Source organism: Sus scrofa, chromosome 3, assembly GCF_054392235.1.
Source record: "Sus scrofa isolate SSC_HxYL_T2T_F1_AM1 chromosome 3, Sscrofa_HxYL_maternal_Yorkshire_Landrace_v2.0, whole genome shotgun sequence".
Taxonomy (NCBI): Eukaryota; Metazoa; Chordata; class Mammalia; order Artiodactyla; family Suidae; genus Sus; species Sus scrofa.
Genome location: NC_139385.1, coordinates 35,740,027 through 35,757,620, shown reverse-complemented (window position 1 = coordinate 35,757,620; position 17,594 = coordinate 35,740,027). Strand labels below are relative to the sequence as shown.

Below are 17,594 nucleotides of genomic sequence, written 5' to 3'. Positions count from 1 at the left end.
CTGTGTCATGGGCCAGCAGCAATAGCTCATGATTCAACCCCTAGCCAGGGAACCTCCATATGCCAAGGGTGTGGCCCTAAAAAGCAAAAACAAAACAAAACAAAAAAATTGGGGAGAAATAAGAATTTTCTCAGAGTGCTAACAATTTGATAAGAAATATAGTTCTTCAGAGTTCCCACTCACAGTGGGTTAAGAATCCAACTGCAGTGGCTCTGGTCTCTGCGGAGGTACAGATTCCATCCCCTGACCAACACAGTTGGATTAAAGGATCTGCCATTGCTGCAGCTGTGGCTTGGATTCAATCTGTGGTCCAAGAAATTCCATGCGCCACAGGTTTGGCCACAAAATAACGTAACAAACATAACATAAAATAGAAATATAGTTCTTTGAAGATTCAACTCCCACTAACAAAATTACCTATGTACTGGCTTTTGACACCTGTGGTTACCAAGTTGCTCCCTTCTTGCAAGGATCCACTCCATTCAAAATATTAGGAATATCTTTTCCCTAGTATTTACTCAGCTCTGACTATGCATCAGGCTAACTCAGCTAATCCTCACGACATTCCCATGAGTTAATCTTTCATCTCTGTATACCAATTTCACAGGTGAGAATTCTGAGGATCAAGAGATTTGCCCACAATGAGAGTTCTTGTTGCAGCTCAGTGGTAATGAACCCAACTAGTAGCCATGAGGATGCGGGTTCAATCCCTGGCCTAGCTCAGTGGGTTAAAGATCCACCACTGCCATGAGCTATGGCATAGGTTGAAGATGTGGCTCCGATCTGGCGTTGCTATGGATGTGGTATAGGCCAGCAGCTGCGGCTCCAATTCAACCCCTAGCCTGGGAGCTTCCATATGCCATGCATGTGGCCAGAAAAAAGAAATTTACCCACAGCCTTTTAATCAGTAACATGAAGAAGCAGGACCCAAAGACCTGGCTCTCTGTTTCCAGAGCCTGTGATTTTTGCCAGTATATTGGGCTGAACTTCCTTGGAATGAAGCTTCTTTTGGCTACCATGGTTATACAGATATATTGCTCTAACTATCCCAAAGTGCTATTACCTAATTAACTAAAATGCCTGTGGATATCCCGAATGGATTATTACTAGGAAGTCTAAAATTCAACTTTTTTTCAATAGATCAAAGAAAAAATGTATATGATCCTATCAATAGATGCTGAAGAATAGTTGATAAAATCCAACATCCATTTCAGATCTTAAATAAATGACGAAAAAGGAGAAATAACATATCTGAAAATTACCCAGACCAGAAGAAGCATATTCAAGTGGAAACAAACAGTTCCATTAAAGTTAGAGGCAAGCATGACCATAATTAAACTTCATGCTGCAGGAATCTCCCAGCCAGGTCCCCAAACTCTGGAAGCCAGACTCATACATCCCCAGGTAGAAACCTGGTGGATTCTTCTCTCAAAAAAACAACACTGCCCAAGAGGAAAAGACCTAGAGAAGGTGAAGTATAGAGATCCCTCAATTAGTCCACCAGCCCCACCCCTGCACACAGAGCTTCCAGTCCTCCCTTTCGTGCCCCACTCTTTAATATTAACAGTGAGCCAAGGATCACCAAGCATATGAGAACAGCCTCGAATAGAGAGGATGGAGGCAGGAAAAGGAACTTTGTTTTTTTGGCCACCTCCACATCACATGGAATTTCCCAGGCCAGGGATCAAATCTGAGCAAGAACTGCAATGCAACCTACACTGCAGCTACAGCAACGCCGGATCTTTAACCCGCTGTGCTGGGCCAGGGATTGAACTGGCGCCTCCACAGAGACAAGCCAGATCATTAACCCACTGTGTCACAGCAGGAACTCCTCCAAGCCGTCTTTTGACATGGTGGACTCGGGGTAGCCAGACTGGTTACATGGCAATGGAAGGCTCCCGGAGTGAGGGTCCCAATTCTCCAAAGTCACACAACAGCATCGCTTCCACATTTTAATCATCAAGGAAGTCACAAAAGCTCCTCCAGATTCAAGGAGAGTGGATCTGGACTGCCCCTCTGGGTAGAGGAGTGTCAAAGGATTTGCAAGTAGGTTTCAAAAGCACCCTCGGCTACAACTGGGGTGACTGCTTTGTTGAGTTTGCAGTATCCATTTTCACCCATCAAGATTCACCTGACTTTTGTAAGGGGACAGACCAGTGAATTAAGTGAAGCTATGATGACGATTGCTACCCTTGCAATATTGTGTTTTATATGCCATTCTGGCTGATGGGCGAGAGAAGGGTCGTTTTAGACACTTGCTATCAGCTTGCTCCCACTGTGATAGCTGTGACTGCACAGGTTGAGGAACAAACATGGGGTTCTGCCACACCCCTAATATGTCCATTCCAATCATGCCTGGCCAACCCCAGGAAGTTGCAGTGACCTGGGGCGAGGCAGCGCTCTGCTCGCTTCAGCTGAGAGCAAGTCTTAGAGAGAGACTCAGAGGAGAACCATTGGCCACCAACATTTCCAGCGGATGAGGACGTGAACATTTCTATTTTGAATGGAGTGTGAGGAAGTGCATCAGTGTCCACTCCACCCACTGACCCTCATAGTGCTTGATAAAATTTGCTGTGGTTAAAAAATCACAGACTTGGGAGTTTCTGTTGTGGTGAGGCTGAAAGGAATCCACCTCGTATCCATGAGGGTGCAGGTTCGATCCCTGGCCTTGCTCAGCAGGTTAAGGATCCGGCGTTGCTGCAAGCTGCAGCAAGGTTCACAGATGTGGCTTGGATCTGGTGTTGCTGTGGCTGTGGCTGTGGCTTAGACCGGCAGCGGTAGCTCCAATTGGACCCCAGCCTGGGAATCTCCACATACCGTGGGTAGAGCCCTAAAAAAAAAGAAAAAAGTGTATATCATGGACTTATCAAGAAGTGATGTAGGAGAAAGGAAGAATGCCATTTACTCTCTTTTTTTTTAAAGACTGGGTATGCAGCAACAGGCATGGACCTAGAGATTATCATACTAAGTGAAGTAACTCAAAGAAAGACAAATATCATGGTATCACTTATATGTGGAATCTAATAAAAAATGATGCAAAAGAATGTATTTATAAAACAGAAACAAAGTCACAGATTTCAAACCGATCTTAAGGTTACCATAGGTGAAACCATTTGGAGGAGGGAAGAATTAGGAGGGTGGAAGTAACACATACACGCTACTGTGTAAAACAGATGATTAATGAGAACCTACTGTAAAGCACAAGGAAATCAACTCAGGAGTTTATAATAACCTATATGGGGAAAAAAGAATGGATATATTTATAGGTAAGACTGATTCTCTTTGTTGTACACCTGAAACTAAGACAACATTGTAAGTCAACTATAGTCCAATAAAATTATATTTTTAAAAAAATGAGTAAAGAACCAACTTTTTGATTTATGAGGCTTAAAGAGTAATTGCCATGAATAAGCTAATCGTCCTCTCATTTCTCTCACCAAAATGATACACAAACTATCATACTATTTCCTCCTTCCTCTCCAAGCACATGTCTTGTCGTCTAAACAGAATTCTCACTCTAAATGTCAGTGCTGTATATCATATCTCCCTGTGGAGGCAAAACCAGGCATGATTAGATCTTTGTTAAATAACAATCAATTCCACTTTTGAAATGAGCCAGCTTTGAATTTCCTAAACCTATTTTTTATTGAGAAAGCTACCCCCTCTCCATGGCATTTCTTAGAAAAATATAAGAAGCAAGCTCCAAATTAAGCATCTTAGAGGTCAAGAAAGGATCAGGCCACAAAGAAATGACAAAATGTGTTGTCTTTTTTGCTTTTTAGTGCCACCCCCAAAGCACATGGAGGTTCTCAGGCTAGGGGTCCTGAGACCTACACCACAGCTCATGGCAAAGCCAGATCCTTATCCACTGAGGGAGGCCAGGGGTCGCACCGAAACCTCATGGTTCCCAGTCAGATTTGTTTCCGCTGCACCAGCCAGGACAGGAACACGACAAAACAGGTTTTTCTTTTTCAAATAGGCTACCATTTAGACTCATCTATTTAACAAATTAATGCGTTTAACTCCAAAATTTGGTATAATGTATAATAATTGATTTCTCATTTTTTTGAAATACATTTTTATTTATTTATGTTAACTTTAAGTTTTAATATTTTTAATATTTTTAATGATATGGCTCAAAACAGCAAAAGGAATTAAAAGATAACAACGTAAAAAAAAAATTTCCCTCTCATCCTGAATCCCATCTGTCCAATTTCCTTCAACAGAAAACCAAGAATCTTAGTTTCTCATATCCTGCCAGATTTTCTTTATGTATATTCAAGTATAAATCTATATTCACAAAAATTATCCTACACGAAAGGTGGCATATTTTTACCCATTGTTCTGCACTTTGATTCTCTTCCCTCAACAAAAGCAATTGGTTTTGATTAATAAAAAAAACCACAGGGCTTGAGGAGATTTTTTTACAGTAAAATATTATTACTTGGAATTTGGGGATAATCATAGTATTATTGCATATATGCTTAAAATGTAGCTATGTATTACTTATAAATCACCCCAATGACAAATGTGATTTATTTCCTTTTATTTTTCTAATCTTTTAAATTTTTATTAGATTATAGTTGGTTTACAGTATTGTGTCAATTTCTGCTGTACAGCATGGTGACCCAGTCATACACACATATATATACACCTTCTTTTTCAGACTTCCCTTGTGGCTCACCATATATATACATTCTTTTTCTCCTACTATCTTCCATCATGTTCTATCCCAAGAGATTGGATAGAGTTCCCTGTAGCGCACAGTAGGGCCTCATTGCTTACCCATTCTAAATGTAATAGTTTGCATCAACCACCCCAAACTTTAAGTCAAAAGTCGCTACAAGCAATGTGGTCCAGTAATCAGATCCAAACTTAATGTCTTCTTCTATCACCCCTGCCCCCTCTTACAACACTGCAGGTAGAACCACATTTGGAGAAAACATCAAAAGTCTACATTTAAGACCCCTGTGAATAAGATGTCCAAGACGAGGGCCCCTCCCATCACTACCCCAACTTTCCCTCTTCCACAAGACTAACTCCAATCAGGCTACGACAGCAGAGTCACCAGTGCCTACCGACAAAGACAGTCAACTCTTAGAACATTGTCATTTGCAGGGTCAAAGCTCTTTGCCAGAACCAGCTTCAAGGCAGGTATGCACGCTCACACAGGCTCAGGAAGGCCCCATGCTTAGTTGAATGCTCTGCTGTTGCCATCTTGAAATTAATTTTTTTAGCAAGTTTCCCAGAATTTTTATTTTGCACTGCCCTCTGCCTCTTCTCAGAATGCATTCTAAGAGGGAGGATGCAATAAGAGGAAAAGAATTTTGCCGAAAATAACGAAAAGAGCACTCCACAAAGCTTTCCAATTTAAGTACTATTTTCCCTGTGGGAGAGCCTCCATGGGGTTCCTCGTAAATCCCTACAAAAGGTTAATTGCTAATCCATAGGAACCACTATCGTCTTCACAAAAGGCTACTTGTTGTTGCAAAGTGGGGCAGGTAATTGGTTTTTGTGTTTGGCTTCATACATTTTTTTTTTTCCCTTTTCTGTTAATCATGAATGGCTTGTCAAAACAGCGAACATATTTTTATTTTAATTACAAACCATCAAAAGTTCTTATTTCCAAGAAAAAGATTCACTTAATAATTACATTCCCTCTGTTGTATGAGTAATAATAAGTCAACTAAATATTAAGTTTTCTCTTAGTGTACTATCCATACAACACTAGTACACAGGTGACAACATTCTCAGATAATTAGCATACATGATACACACCAATGGATCTCCCATGGCCCTTGGGTCCTGGGCAGAACTCTACAGGTACTACAACCATCCCCCTGTCCAATGTGTACCAACCTTCGCTTGCAGACAGAATCAATGAATCAATAATAGACCGCTCAAGGTCATATGCTAAAGTTTTTCAAATGATTATAGATGCTATTGGAATCCATAAGTCACAAATCTATATGATAGTGTTGCTGAATTCACAGTCTCCTTTTAAATGTATTGTCCCAGCCAAAAGACCCACAAATCCAATTGCCTTCATGAAGGATTGATCCAAGAATATTTGGCATATATGTTCAAGGGATGCTTAAGTGTGGAAAGGATGAGGACCATCTGAGCCACGTGTTCGAATCTAGAAGATTCAGGATGGCATTCAAGGCTTTCAGCATCAGGCATCTAGTGGGGCAGTCGAGGCGAAGAATACAGGCTTAGAAGTCAGGTGGACTTACCGCATTCTTTTTCATGTCAGCCTCGTTTTAAGATAAGGCAACTCAGGCACAGAGAGATTAAATAACATGCATAGGTCACACCAAGCTGGGCTTTAAGCCCAGGTCTTTCTGACTTAAAACCATGTAAGCAAACTCTAAGAGGGCCAATGCTGATCTAGCCCTAAAAGAGGAATTAAGGCCAGGAAGTAGGCTATCTTTTCTCTAGCCTCTGGATTTCGTAGGCGTTTTCCCATATGTGAAAGACTGAGCTTTCTAAGAGAAATTACAGTGGCCTGCCTTCTGCAGTCAAGCTAAGGTTACCCAAGGTGTGCTGGGTTCTACCTCGGGTGAGGAGGAAAATGAAGATTAACCTCACTCCTGGCCCAACAGCAAAAATCAAGGGGCCACTGCCTGACCTGTGTCCTCATGGGCAAAACTGAAACTTGCCAAGTGACCTGGAAGGGACATGGCTCTGGTGAGCAAAACAATCTACAAAATAAGGAAAAGTCTGGAGAATTAATGTGACAGTGACATAGGGGGAAAAAAAATCCTTTGCCTTAAGCAGAAAACTTATGCCCAGCCAGGGCAAAACTCCAATGCGTAGACACATCCGTTAGAATTTACAAAAGTCTGCTTCCCCAGATACCAACTTCTGACACCGTTGCCTTGCACACACATATTAAATCTAGATTCCACGAGGTAATATTATGCAGTGCTGATGAAGTGTTTATTTAGTACCTGGGAAGTTTTTTCTTTTGTTTTCGTTTTAAAAGCAATATAAGTTCTTGGTAAGAAAGTCAAACAGAACAGAAGGGAATAAACTGAAATGTAAAGGTCTTACCCTACACCTCCATCCATTTCAACTCCCCCAGAAGCAATTACTTTTGATAAGAGCTTTTCTCTCTCTCTGTCGTGTGTGTGTGTGTGTGTGTGTGTGTGTGTGTGTGTGTGTGTGTGTGTGTGTGTGTGTGTGTGTGTAGGGCAGTGCCCACGGCATATGGAGGTTCCCAGGCCAGGGGTCCAATCTGAGCTGAAGCCACCAGCCTACACCACAGCCACAGCCACATGGGATCTGCAACTCAGCAAGGCCAGGGATCCAACCCTCATCCTCATGGATGCAAGTTGGGCTCGCTAACCGCTGAGCCATGATGGGAACTCCTGGTAAGAAATTTTCTAAGCAATCATAAGAAAATATGGGGCCATCCTATGCCTTATTGTTTTGCAATCGCTTTTTTCAGTATGTAATAGCATGGATTGCGTATTCTATCACATACCGCTTATAATAGTTGTGTGATATCCTATTTATTAGTGATGCAGGAAGAAGTTTTGATGAGTCTTCAAGTGTTGAACATTCAGGAGAAATGTCTGAGAAATAATGATACTTCACAAAATAATATGATGAATAAACATCTTCATACACATGATCCCTATTAGAATACAAGTTCTACGGTGGCAAAGATTTTACCTGTTTTGTTCCCTGACACATATTGGGTGCTCCACAAACATTTGTGGGGTGTATTTTCATGTGTACATGGATCTATACAGATATTTTAAAAGTATATATATATATATATTGCTCAATCATCCTCCAAATTACTGATTTACTATATTCTCCCATATGCTTTATTTTATTTTGCTTTGTCTTGTTTTGATCAGCTGGGGATTTCATCTTTAGAGCTCAGTGTAGGAGAAATACTGAAATCTTGTGTATTAGTTTCCTGTTGCTGCTGTAACAAATTATGACAAATTTAGTGGTTTACAACAACACAAGTCCATCATCTTTCAGTTCCAGGAGCCAGAAGTCCAAGATGGGCTGGCAGGGATATACTCCTTCCAGAGGCTTCTGAGAACTCATTTCCCTGTCTTTTTAAGCTTCTAAAAGCTTCATTCCTTGGCTCACAGCCCTTCCACATCACTTCAAACTCTGCTTCCATTGTCACTTCTCCTTCTGTGACCCTGACCCCCTTGTCTCTCTCTTCCCCTTGTATGGACGCTCGTAATGACCTTGGGCCCACCTGGATAATCCAAGAGACTCTCCCCATGTTGAAATCTCTAACTTCATCACCTCTGCAAAGTCCCATTTGCCACCTAAGGTGACATGTTCACAAGTTCCAGGAATTAGGTCACAGATATTTGGGGGGACAATTACTTTGCATACCACAGCTTGGGAATCAGGTTTGCATTTCAGCATTGTCACTTCAGCATGCATAACCTACATGGGTGTTGAATCCCTACTTACCACACCCTGAACTAAGTCTAAGAAATACACCAACAAGATCTGTGGTCTTGCCCAAGTTACATAACCTCCCTGAGTCTCTCACTTGCAAAATTGGAGGGATTCATATCTGTCTCCTAAGAACGGCTATATGCAGAATGTCTCGCAGACATTCTCTTCCATTTAACTAGCATTTAGGACTTACTATATGCTGTTTTAATCTTGACAAAATTAAGTAAAATACTGGATTAAGCAGTAAGAGGTAGAGAAACAGATCCTCTTGTAAATCTTTCCGGTGGATGTAAATTGGACCATGCCTTCTAGAGGGCAATGTAGCACTATGAACGTAATGTAAAGACATAAATGTTTATCCCAGTAGGTATCCATTTCTAAACGTATCTAAGGGGCATGGTTAAATTTATGCAAAAAAGATGCTCAGTTAAATATTAGTTATAATACAAAGGGGGGAGTGGAAACAAACTAAATGTCCACTAATAAGTAAATAAGTATGATACATCCTCGTTGCAGAAATCTTAGCCATATCAAAGGATTTTGTAAAAGAATATTAAATACCATGTTCAGAAGTCTGTGAAATGATTGACATACTCAAGATTTAAATCAGGGTTACTTATTATCTCATATCAGTAACAGTAAATGAATTCTTCCTGGTGAGAGAGTGTGCTTATATAACCAAAAAAAGACGGAAAGGACAGATTTCATGACATCACAGTGCTTATTTCTGGGTAACGGAATAACAAGTGATTTTTACTTTTGCTTACTTATATAGCATTTTTTATTTTGTGACAATGAAGGTTGGGGGAAAATGATGTGGACCCCGAACAATTCCTCGAGTTAGATTATCAGGCGTTTCTAGTTATAGAACAAAAACTACCGAAGGTGTCCCTCTAGTGGCAGATGGGATGCTGCCGCGGCGAAGACACCTGGCTGGGACTTTTTAAATAGCTAATTGTATCAAGACTTCGAGAGGAACAAGAGCCTAAAATTAGCAAACTATTCGGCTTATTCAAAAAGTACTTTAAGGGGGAGAGAGGCTCATTGCAAAAGTAAGGAGCAAGGCTCACCCTAGGAAGCAGGTGCTACCAATTCTATGCGCACTCCTTAGATGGACAATTAACTTTCTCAGTTGTCAAGGTAGGAGAACTAAGGTCCTTGGGTTTCATTCTCCTTGCTCGCTAAGTCTAGGCTGCCTGGCTCTCAAATCGAACGTACCAGACAAGGTAGAATAACGGAAGACTTCAGGTGGGGACCCTGAAGCCCAGAAGGGACACTTGTTGCGAACGTTAGCACCTCCTTGCGACTCAAAGAATCTTAGGCTCCACTCGGCTGCTCTTTGGCGAGTCTGGCCTGAGCTCGTCGTCAAGGGCTCGGCTCTCTTCGGCTCCATTCGGCCGGCCCTCGACCTCTCGGGCTCGGCTCTCTTTGGCTGCATTCGGCCCACGATCGTCTCGGGCTCGGCTCTCTTCGGCCTGTTCGGCACACGCTCGTTTCAGAATCGGCTCTCTTCGGCTGTGTTCGGCGGCGGCCCCGGAAGGGCGCCCATGGAGCTGGGCCCGCCGGCTCGAGCAACGGCTATGGCGCCGCTGCTGGAGTATGAGAGGCAGCTGGTGCTGGAACTGCTGGACGCGGACGGGCTGGTAGTGTGCGCCAGAGGGCTTGGCGCGGACCGGCTCCTCTACCACTTCCTCCGGCTGCACTGCCACCCGGCGTGCCTGGTACTGGTGCTCAACACGCAGCCGGCAGAGGAGGTGCGGCCGCCAGCGCGGGGGTGACGGGACCCCGGGAGCACTGGGGGATTCCTAAGAGGACACAGGCCTCGGCGCGGAGGCCGGACCTCTGAGGGTGATGCAGGTCCCTGACACGGCGGGAGGGCGTTGAGACAGTTGTGAGCGCCTGACACGGGTGCGAGGAGGCTGAGACGGTGGGAGGGCGTTCCGAGGAGGATGCAGGACCCTGACCGGGCTGGTAGGGCACTGAAAGGGTGGAGGGGTCCTGCGGGCCTCTGACACGAGTGGGCTGGAGGGCCTCTGAGAGGAGTAGGGGAGTCATTTGAGGAGGATGGAGGTGGGAGGAGCTCTGGAGTGGGGGGTGGTCCCTGAAAAGGATGAGGAGATGTCTGGAGGGGGTTATGGATGGCAATAATGAGGCAGAGTCCTAAAGCTGGATATTAAGGAGCCTGCTGCAGGCGGAGGAGTGAGGTCCCTAAAAGAGAACAGTGACGGGGATGGAGGAATCCTAGAGCCGGATGGGAGACGTGAAAAGGAGGCTCTAAGGCCGGGAGAACCCTATAGGGAAGAGGAGGGACTGGGGGTTCACCGAGGCTGTGGGAAGAGGGGCATAAGGTCAGAAGGGAATGGGAGCTGGAAGCTGAGGATATTGGGGAAGGTCCCTGGGTTAGGGAGGACACTGAGGAAAGATAAGAAGGGGATACACCTGTGCCGTGGGGTAGTGACAGGTGACACGGCCTGGTCTGACAAGTCTGATGAGCTCCTAGATACCTAGAGCAGGTGGCCAGAAAGAAAATGCCAGCTGAGAAGAGTGACCACAAACTCCTTGTGGGTGGGGACCAGTCTGATTCCTCTGGGTATCCCCAGTGCTTACCTAGGGCTTAGCACTGCACCAAGCCTCCAGGAAAGGTGGCAGGGAACTGAAGGTGTAAAGGACCCAGGGGTCTATTGACATGAGGAAATCCCCTCTAGAGCGGTCCAGGACAAAACTATAGTCTAAAACACCACCTGGGAAAAGCGTCCTTGTTATATTCTCACATGCTATCCCTGCCTGCAAAACTGGCTCTGGCGGGCAGTATTTTCTAGGTGGCAGAAGCCTTAACCCTGGACTTTAACAGTCTTTGTTGTTGTTCATCTGCTAATAACATCTCAAGTGCAATGATGAGTCTTGAGTGCAAACCCCAAAACAAAAACCAAAGGCTTGATAAACGTAGATTGGTTGATCATTGTAGTCATTTGGTTTGTTCATCATTGAGTTCATGATCCCTGCAAAAGGCAGCGTCATTTTTTTTATTTTTTGGTCTTTTTAGAGCTGCACCCATGGCACATGGAGGTTCCCAGGCTAGGGGTCCAATCGGAGCTGAAGCCACCGACCTACAGCACAGTTCACAGCAATGTTGGATCCTTAACCCACTGAGCAAGGCCAGGGATCGAACCAGCGTCCTCATGGATGCTAGTCGGGTTCGCTAACCACTGAGCTACGACGGGGAACTCCAGCATGTCATTTTAAATACAAATACTTGCAACCTAATAAAAACAGCCCTGTTTTAAGCAGTCTTCTAATCAAGTGTGATCTGATATAGGAGTATTTTATCAATCAGCTGAAGATAGAAGGAGTTGAGCACCTCCCTCGCCGTGTAACAAATGAAATCACAAGTAACAATCGCTATGAAGTCTACACACAAGGAGGTGTGATCTTTGCAACAAGTCGAATACTTGTGGTTGATTTCTTAACTGATAGAATACCTTCAGATTTAATTACTGGTAAGAATTTGAACCCTTATTGTTGTTTATATATATGTTTGCACTTTTTTTTTTTCCTGTGTATGTTCTCTCTGCTAAACTCTAAACTGGCACCTCTTGTGAGTAGCACAGGATGTTTTTGCTTAACATTGTGCTTGCAGGTGTTAACACAATACCTGACACATTTTGGTTGCTCAGTAAATATTTATGGCCTGAATAAGACACTAAATGTAAGATTGAAGTTTCCTTTTTTCTGAGCTCATGTTTAGTAAATGCTTCGTAATTGGCTGGCATTTGCTTTTAGAAACTAATCGGATTTGAAATGTTTATAAATATTCTTTGTATATTTCCTAAAATGTTTGGTTTCCCTCTTTAAAGAGTATTTTTCTACCATGATTTGAAATATAAAAAAAATTTCCTGTGTAGTTAACTTACAGTGTTATATTAGTGTCAGGTGTGTAGTGTGGTGATTCAATATTTTTACAGATTATGCTCCATCCAGAGTTATTATAAATGTTGACTATATTCCTTTCCTGTACCTTACATCCTTATTTATTTTATACCTAATAGTTTGTGCCTCTTAATTCCTGTCACCTATTTTACCCCCCACCCCGTCTCTCTTCCCGCTGGTAACCACTAGTTTGTTGTCTATTTCTGTTTTGTTATATTTGTTAATTTGTTTCATTTTTTAGATTTCACATATAAGTGAAAACACAGTATTTATCTTTTTCTGTCTCATTTCACTTAGCATTAAGACCCTCCAGGTCCATTCATGTTGTGGCACTTGGCAAAATTTCTTTCTTTTGTGTGGCTGAGTAGTATCCTATTTTATATATATTCCACTTCTTTATCCATTCATCTATCCATGGGCACTTAGGTTGCTTGCATAGCTGAGCTGTTGTAAATAATGCTGCTATGAACATTGGGGTGTATATATCTTTCTGAATTAGTGGCTTTTGTTTTCTTTGAATAAATACCCAGGAGTGGAATTGCTGGATCATAATGGTAGTTCTATTTTTTGAGAAACCTCAATACTGTTTTCCATAATGACTCTACCAATTTACATTCCCAAAAGTGCATGAAGTTTCCCTTTTCTCCACATTCTCAAAAAAACATATTTCTTGTCTTTATCACAGAAGACAGTCTGAAAGGTATGAAGTGAAATTTCATTGTCTGTGTCTGTTGAATCTTTATTCTTTGGAAAAATACCTGTTCAGGTCTTCTGTTGATGTTTTAATCAGGTTCTTTGGTTTTTTGAGTTATATGAGTAATTTGGATATTAACCCCTTGTTGGACATATCATTTGCTAATACTTTCTGCCATTCAGTAAGTTGCTTTTGCATTTTGCTGGTTGATTTCCTTCACTGTGAAAAAGCTTTTTGTTTGATGTAGTCCCATTTAATTATTTTTGTTTTTGTTTTCCTTGCCTAAGACAGATCCAAAAAAATTGTTGCCAAGATCTGTATCAGAAAGTGTACTGCCTATATTTTCTTCTAGGAGTTTTATGGTTTTAGGTCTTACCTTGAGGTCTTTAATCCATTTTTGAGTTTATTTTTGTATATGGTGTGAGAAAAATGTTCTAATTTCATACTTTTACATGTAGCTGTTCAGATTTCCCAACACCACTTATTGAAGAGACTTGTCATAGATTAATTAATTGTATGTGAATGGGTTTATTTCCGGGCTTTCTTTTCTGTTCCACTGATCTATGTGTCTAACTTTGGACCAGTACCATACTATTTTGATTACTGTAGCTTTGTAGTATGTCTTAAGTCAGGGCATGTGATACGTCTAGTATTGTTCTTTTTTCTCAAGATCACCATACCTATTTAGAGTCTTTTGTAGTTTCATATAAAGTTTAAGATTTGTTTCTAGTTGTAGGAAAAACGTTGTAGGTATTTTGATGGGAATTGTATTAAATTTCTAGATTGCTTTGTGTAGTATGGACATTTTGACAATATTCTTTGAATCCATGAACACAGGGAATTTTCCATTTATTTGTTTTGTCTTCAGTTTCTTTCATCAATATCTTCTGGTTTTCAGAGTACAGGTCTTAACTTCTTGGTTATATTTATTCCTAGGTATTTTTTTTAATTCAATTGTAATGAAATTTTCTTCTCGATTTCTCATATTAGTGTATAGAAATAGAACAGACTTCTGTATATTAATCTAGTATTCCATAACTTTTTTGAATTTCTGTGTTCATTCTAATAGTTTTTTGTGGAGTCCTTAGAGTTTCTATATATAGCATCATGTCATCTGCAGATAGTGACAGTTTTACTTCACTTCCAATTAGGATGTCTTTTTTTTTTTTTTTCCTTGTCTGAATACTGTGGCTAGTACTTTCATTACTGTATTAAATAGAAATGGCAAGAGTGGACATCTTTGCTATGTCCTTGATCTTAGAGGAAAAGCTTTTAGCTTTTCACTGTTAAATATGACATTAGCTGTGGGTTTGTCATAAATGGCCTTTATTATGTTGAGATATGTTCCCTCTATACCAACCTTGTTGAGAGTTTTTATCACGAATGGATGTTGACTTTTGTCAAATGCTTTTTCCATATCTATTGGGATGATTATGTGATTTTTATCCTTCATTTTGCTAATGATTCAGTGTCCACAAATCAGAGTTCAATATTGAATCATTCTTGCATCCCTAGAATGAATCCCACTTGGTCACGATGCATGATCCTTTTAATATACTGTTGAATTCATTTTGGTAATATTTTCTTGAGGATTTTTATATCCATGTATTAGAGGTATTAGCGCTTAATTTTCAGTTTTAGTAGTGTCTTTGTGTGTTTTGGGTATTAGGTTAATGTTGCCCCCATAGAATAAGCTTAGAAGTGTTCCCTATTCTTCAGTTTTTTTGGATAGTTTGAAAAGGATAGCTATTACCTCTTCCCAGAATGTTTGGTAGAATTCCCTTGTGAAGTGATATGGTCCTAGATTCTTTTTGTTTGGATTTTTTAAAATTATTGATTCAATTTCATTACCAGTAATCTGTTCAGATACTCTGTTTCTTCCTGATTCAATCTTAGATTATATGTTTCTAGGAGTTTATCCATTTTTTTAAGTTTGTACAATTTATTGGCCTATAGTTCTTAATATATTCTCCTATGATTATTTTTATTTTTGTGATAACAGTTGTAAATTTGCCTCTTTCATTTATGATTTTACTTATTTGGGCCCTCCCTCAAATAAGAGCCAGCAAGAGTCTGGCTATGGGATTAATTTTGTTTATCTTTTCCAAAAAGGCAGCTCTTGGTTTCATTGATCTTTTCTACTGGGTTTTTGTCTCTATTTTATTTATTTCAACCTAGATCTTTATTTTCTTCCTTCCACTGACTTTGGACTTTGTTCTTCTTTTTCTAAATCTTTTAAATGGAAAATTGGATTGTTTATTTGAGATTTTTCTTGTTTCTTAAGTTAGGTCTGTATTGCCATAAATTCTCCTGTAAGATGCTTTTTCTGCATCCCAGAGATTTTGGAAAGTTTTCATTCATCTCAAGGTATTTTTTAACTTACTATTTGATTTTTTTCATTGACCCATTCATTTTTCTTAGTAGCATGTTGTTTAGTCTCCATGTCTCAGTATTTTTTTGATTTTTCTTCCTTTAATTGATTTCTGGTTTCATATTGTTGTGGTTGGAAAAAAAAAATCATTGATGTAATTTCAGTCTTCTTAAATGTATTGAGACTTGTTTTGCGGCTTAGCATTTGGTCTGTCCTGGAGAAAGTTCCATGTGCACTTGAAAAAAATGTGTATTCTGCTGGGTTTAGATAAAATGTAAGTTTATCTGGTTTAAAGTATGGGTTCAGGACCACTGCTTTCTTATCAATTTTCTGCCTGACCTATACTTTGATGTGAGGTGGAGAGGGTTAAAGCTCCAAATTATTATTGTATCACTGTCAGTTTCTCCCTTTGTGGTGTTCCCATTGTCACGCAGCAGAAACGAATCTAACTAGTAACCATGAGGATGCAGGTTCAATCCATGGCCTCACTCAGTAGGTTAAGGATCTGGTGTTGCCATGAGATGTGGTGTAGGTTGCAGATGCGGCTCAGATCCTGTGTTGCTGTAGCTGTAGCTCCAATTAGACCCCCTAGCCTAGGAACCTCCATATGCCTCAGGTGTGGCCCTAAAAAGCACACACACAAAAAAAATTAAATTAAAAATATTTGCTTTATATTTTAGGTGCATATGTCTGTAAATGTTATATCCTCATCTTGGGTTGACCCCTTTATCTAAGGCCTTCTTTGTCTTTTGTTATAGACTTTTTTTTTGTTTTGTTTTTGTCTTTTTCTATGGCCACTCCTGCGGCATATGGAAGTTCCCAGGCTAGGGGTCTTATCAGAGCTGTAGCCACCAGCCTACGCCACAGCCACAGCAACACGGGATCCGAGCCGCATCTGCAACCTACACCACAGCTCACAGCAACGCTGCATCCTTAACCCACTGAGCAAGGCCTGGGATCAAACCTGAAACCTCATGGTTCCTAGTCGGATTCGTTAACCACTGCACCACACGGGAACTCCTAGACTTTGTTTTAAAGGCTATTTTGTGTGACATGAGTATTGCTACCCCAACTTTCTTTTCACTTCCATTTACATAAAATATCTTTTTGCACTCCTTCATTTTCTTTTTTCTTTCTTTTTTTTTTTTTTTTTTGTCTTTTTGCTATTTCTTTGGGCCACTCCCACAGCATATGGAGGTTCCCAGGCTAGGGGTCGAATCGGAGCTGTAGCCGCCAGCCTACGCCAGAGCCACAGCAACGCGGGATCCGAGCCGCGTCTGCAACCTACACCACAGCTCACAGCAACGCCGGATCGTTAACCCACTGAACAAGGGCAGGGACCGAACCCGAAACCTCATGGTTCCTAGTCGGATTTGTTAACCACTGCGCCACAACGGGAACTCCCACTCCTTCATTTTCAGTCTGTGTATGACTTTAGCTCTGAAGTAAGTCTTTCGTAGCCAGCATATATGTGGGTCTTGTTTTTTAATCCATTCAACCATCTATGTCTTTGGATGGGCACATTTAAGCCATTTACATTTAAAGTGGATTTTTTTTTTTTAAGAACATATGAAAAGTAATTTTATTTTTGTTTAGCCTTAAACTTGTCAAACTGCTTCTTTCTTTGAATAACATTTATCTTGTTTGATATCTGGCTGCACTCATATTGGAAATTAATGAAAACTACTTAGTGACTCCACTTTGACGTTATAACCATACAGCTAAGAAATTTTGCATATAAGCCTGTCTGTATGCCAGCTAAACTTCAGGAGCTCTTCATGTCTCTTCTTTTATAGAATCTCTATATCCTGAGGTACTTTAGTCGATTAAGAAAACTAAAGGCAATGGGTCAGAAGGTTGACTTCCTTAAATTAGACAAAAGGAAAAGTTTTTTCAACTCCCACTATAAAAAAAAAATCTTTCTTTCAAATTCAAAATCAATTTTCTCAACTGTACAGTGAATTCTAATTTGCAGTTTTTACTCTTACTACTTCTAACTGACCTATAAATTTGTTTAAACAACAATAATAAAGCACTTTTCTGTTTTTTCAGAATAAAAGTTAAATGATGTGTTGAAGATACTACTAAAAAACACCTCACCTTTCAAATGTAGCTTCTTCATTGAAAATCTATGGGGATTTTTCCAGTTAACTTTCAAAT

At 40.8% G+C, this 17,594-nt stretch overlaps 1 protein-coding gene across 2 annotated transcripts in view; it reads left to right on the top strand.

The window, feature by feature from the left end:
* The first annotated feature begins 9,978 nt into the window (after positions 1–9,978).
* Positions 9,979–17,594, top strand: part of ERCC4 (ERCC excision repair 4, endonuclease catalytic subunit) — a 39,881-nt gene continuing 32,265 nt past the window's right edge. The window contains exons 1-2 of one of the 2 annotated variants that reach the window (XM_003124586.6): positions 9,979–10,196; positions 11,759–11,939. In XM_003124586.6, the coding sequence (XP_003124634.4) occupies positions 9,990–10,196; positions 11,759–11,939 (388 nt within the window). In that variant the 5' untranslated portion in view covers positions 9,979–9,989. The remainder of the gene's footprint in view (positions 10,197–11,758; positions 11,940–17,594) is intronic. The other variant, XM_085017599.1, reaches the window with a different exon arrangement.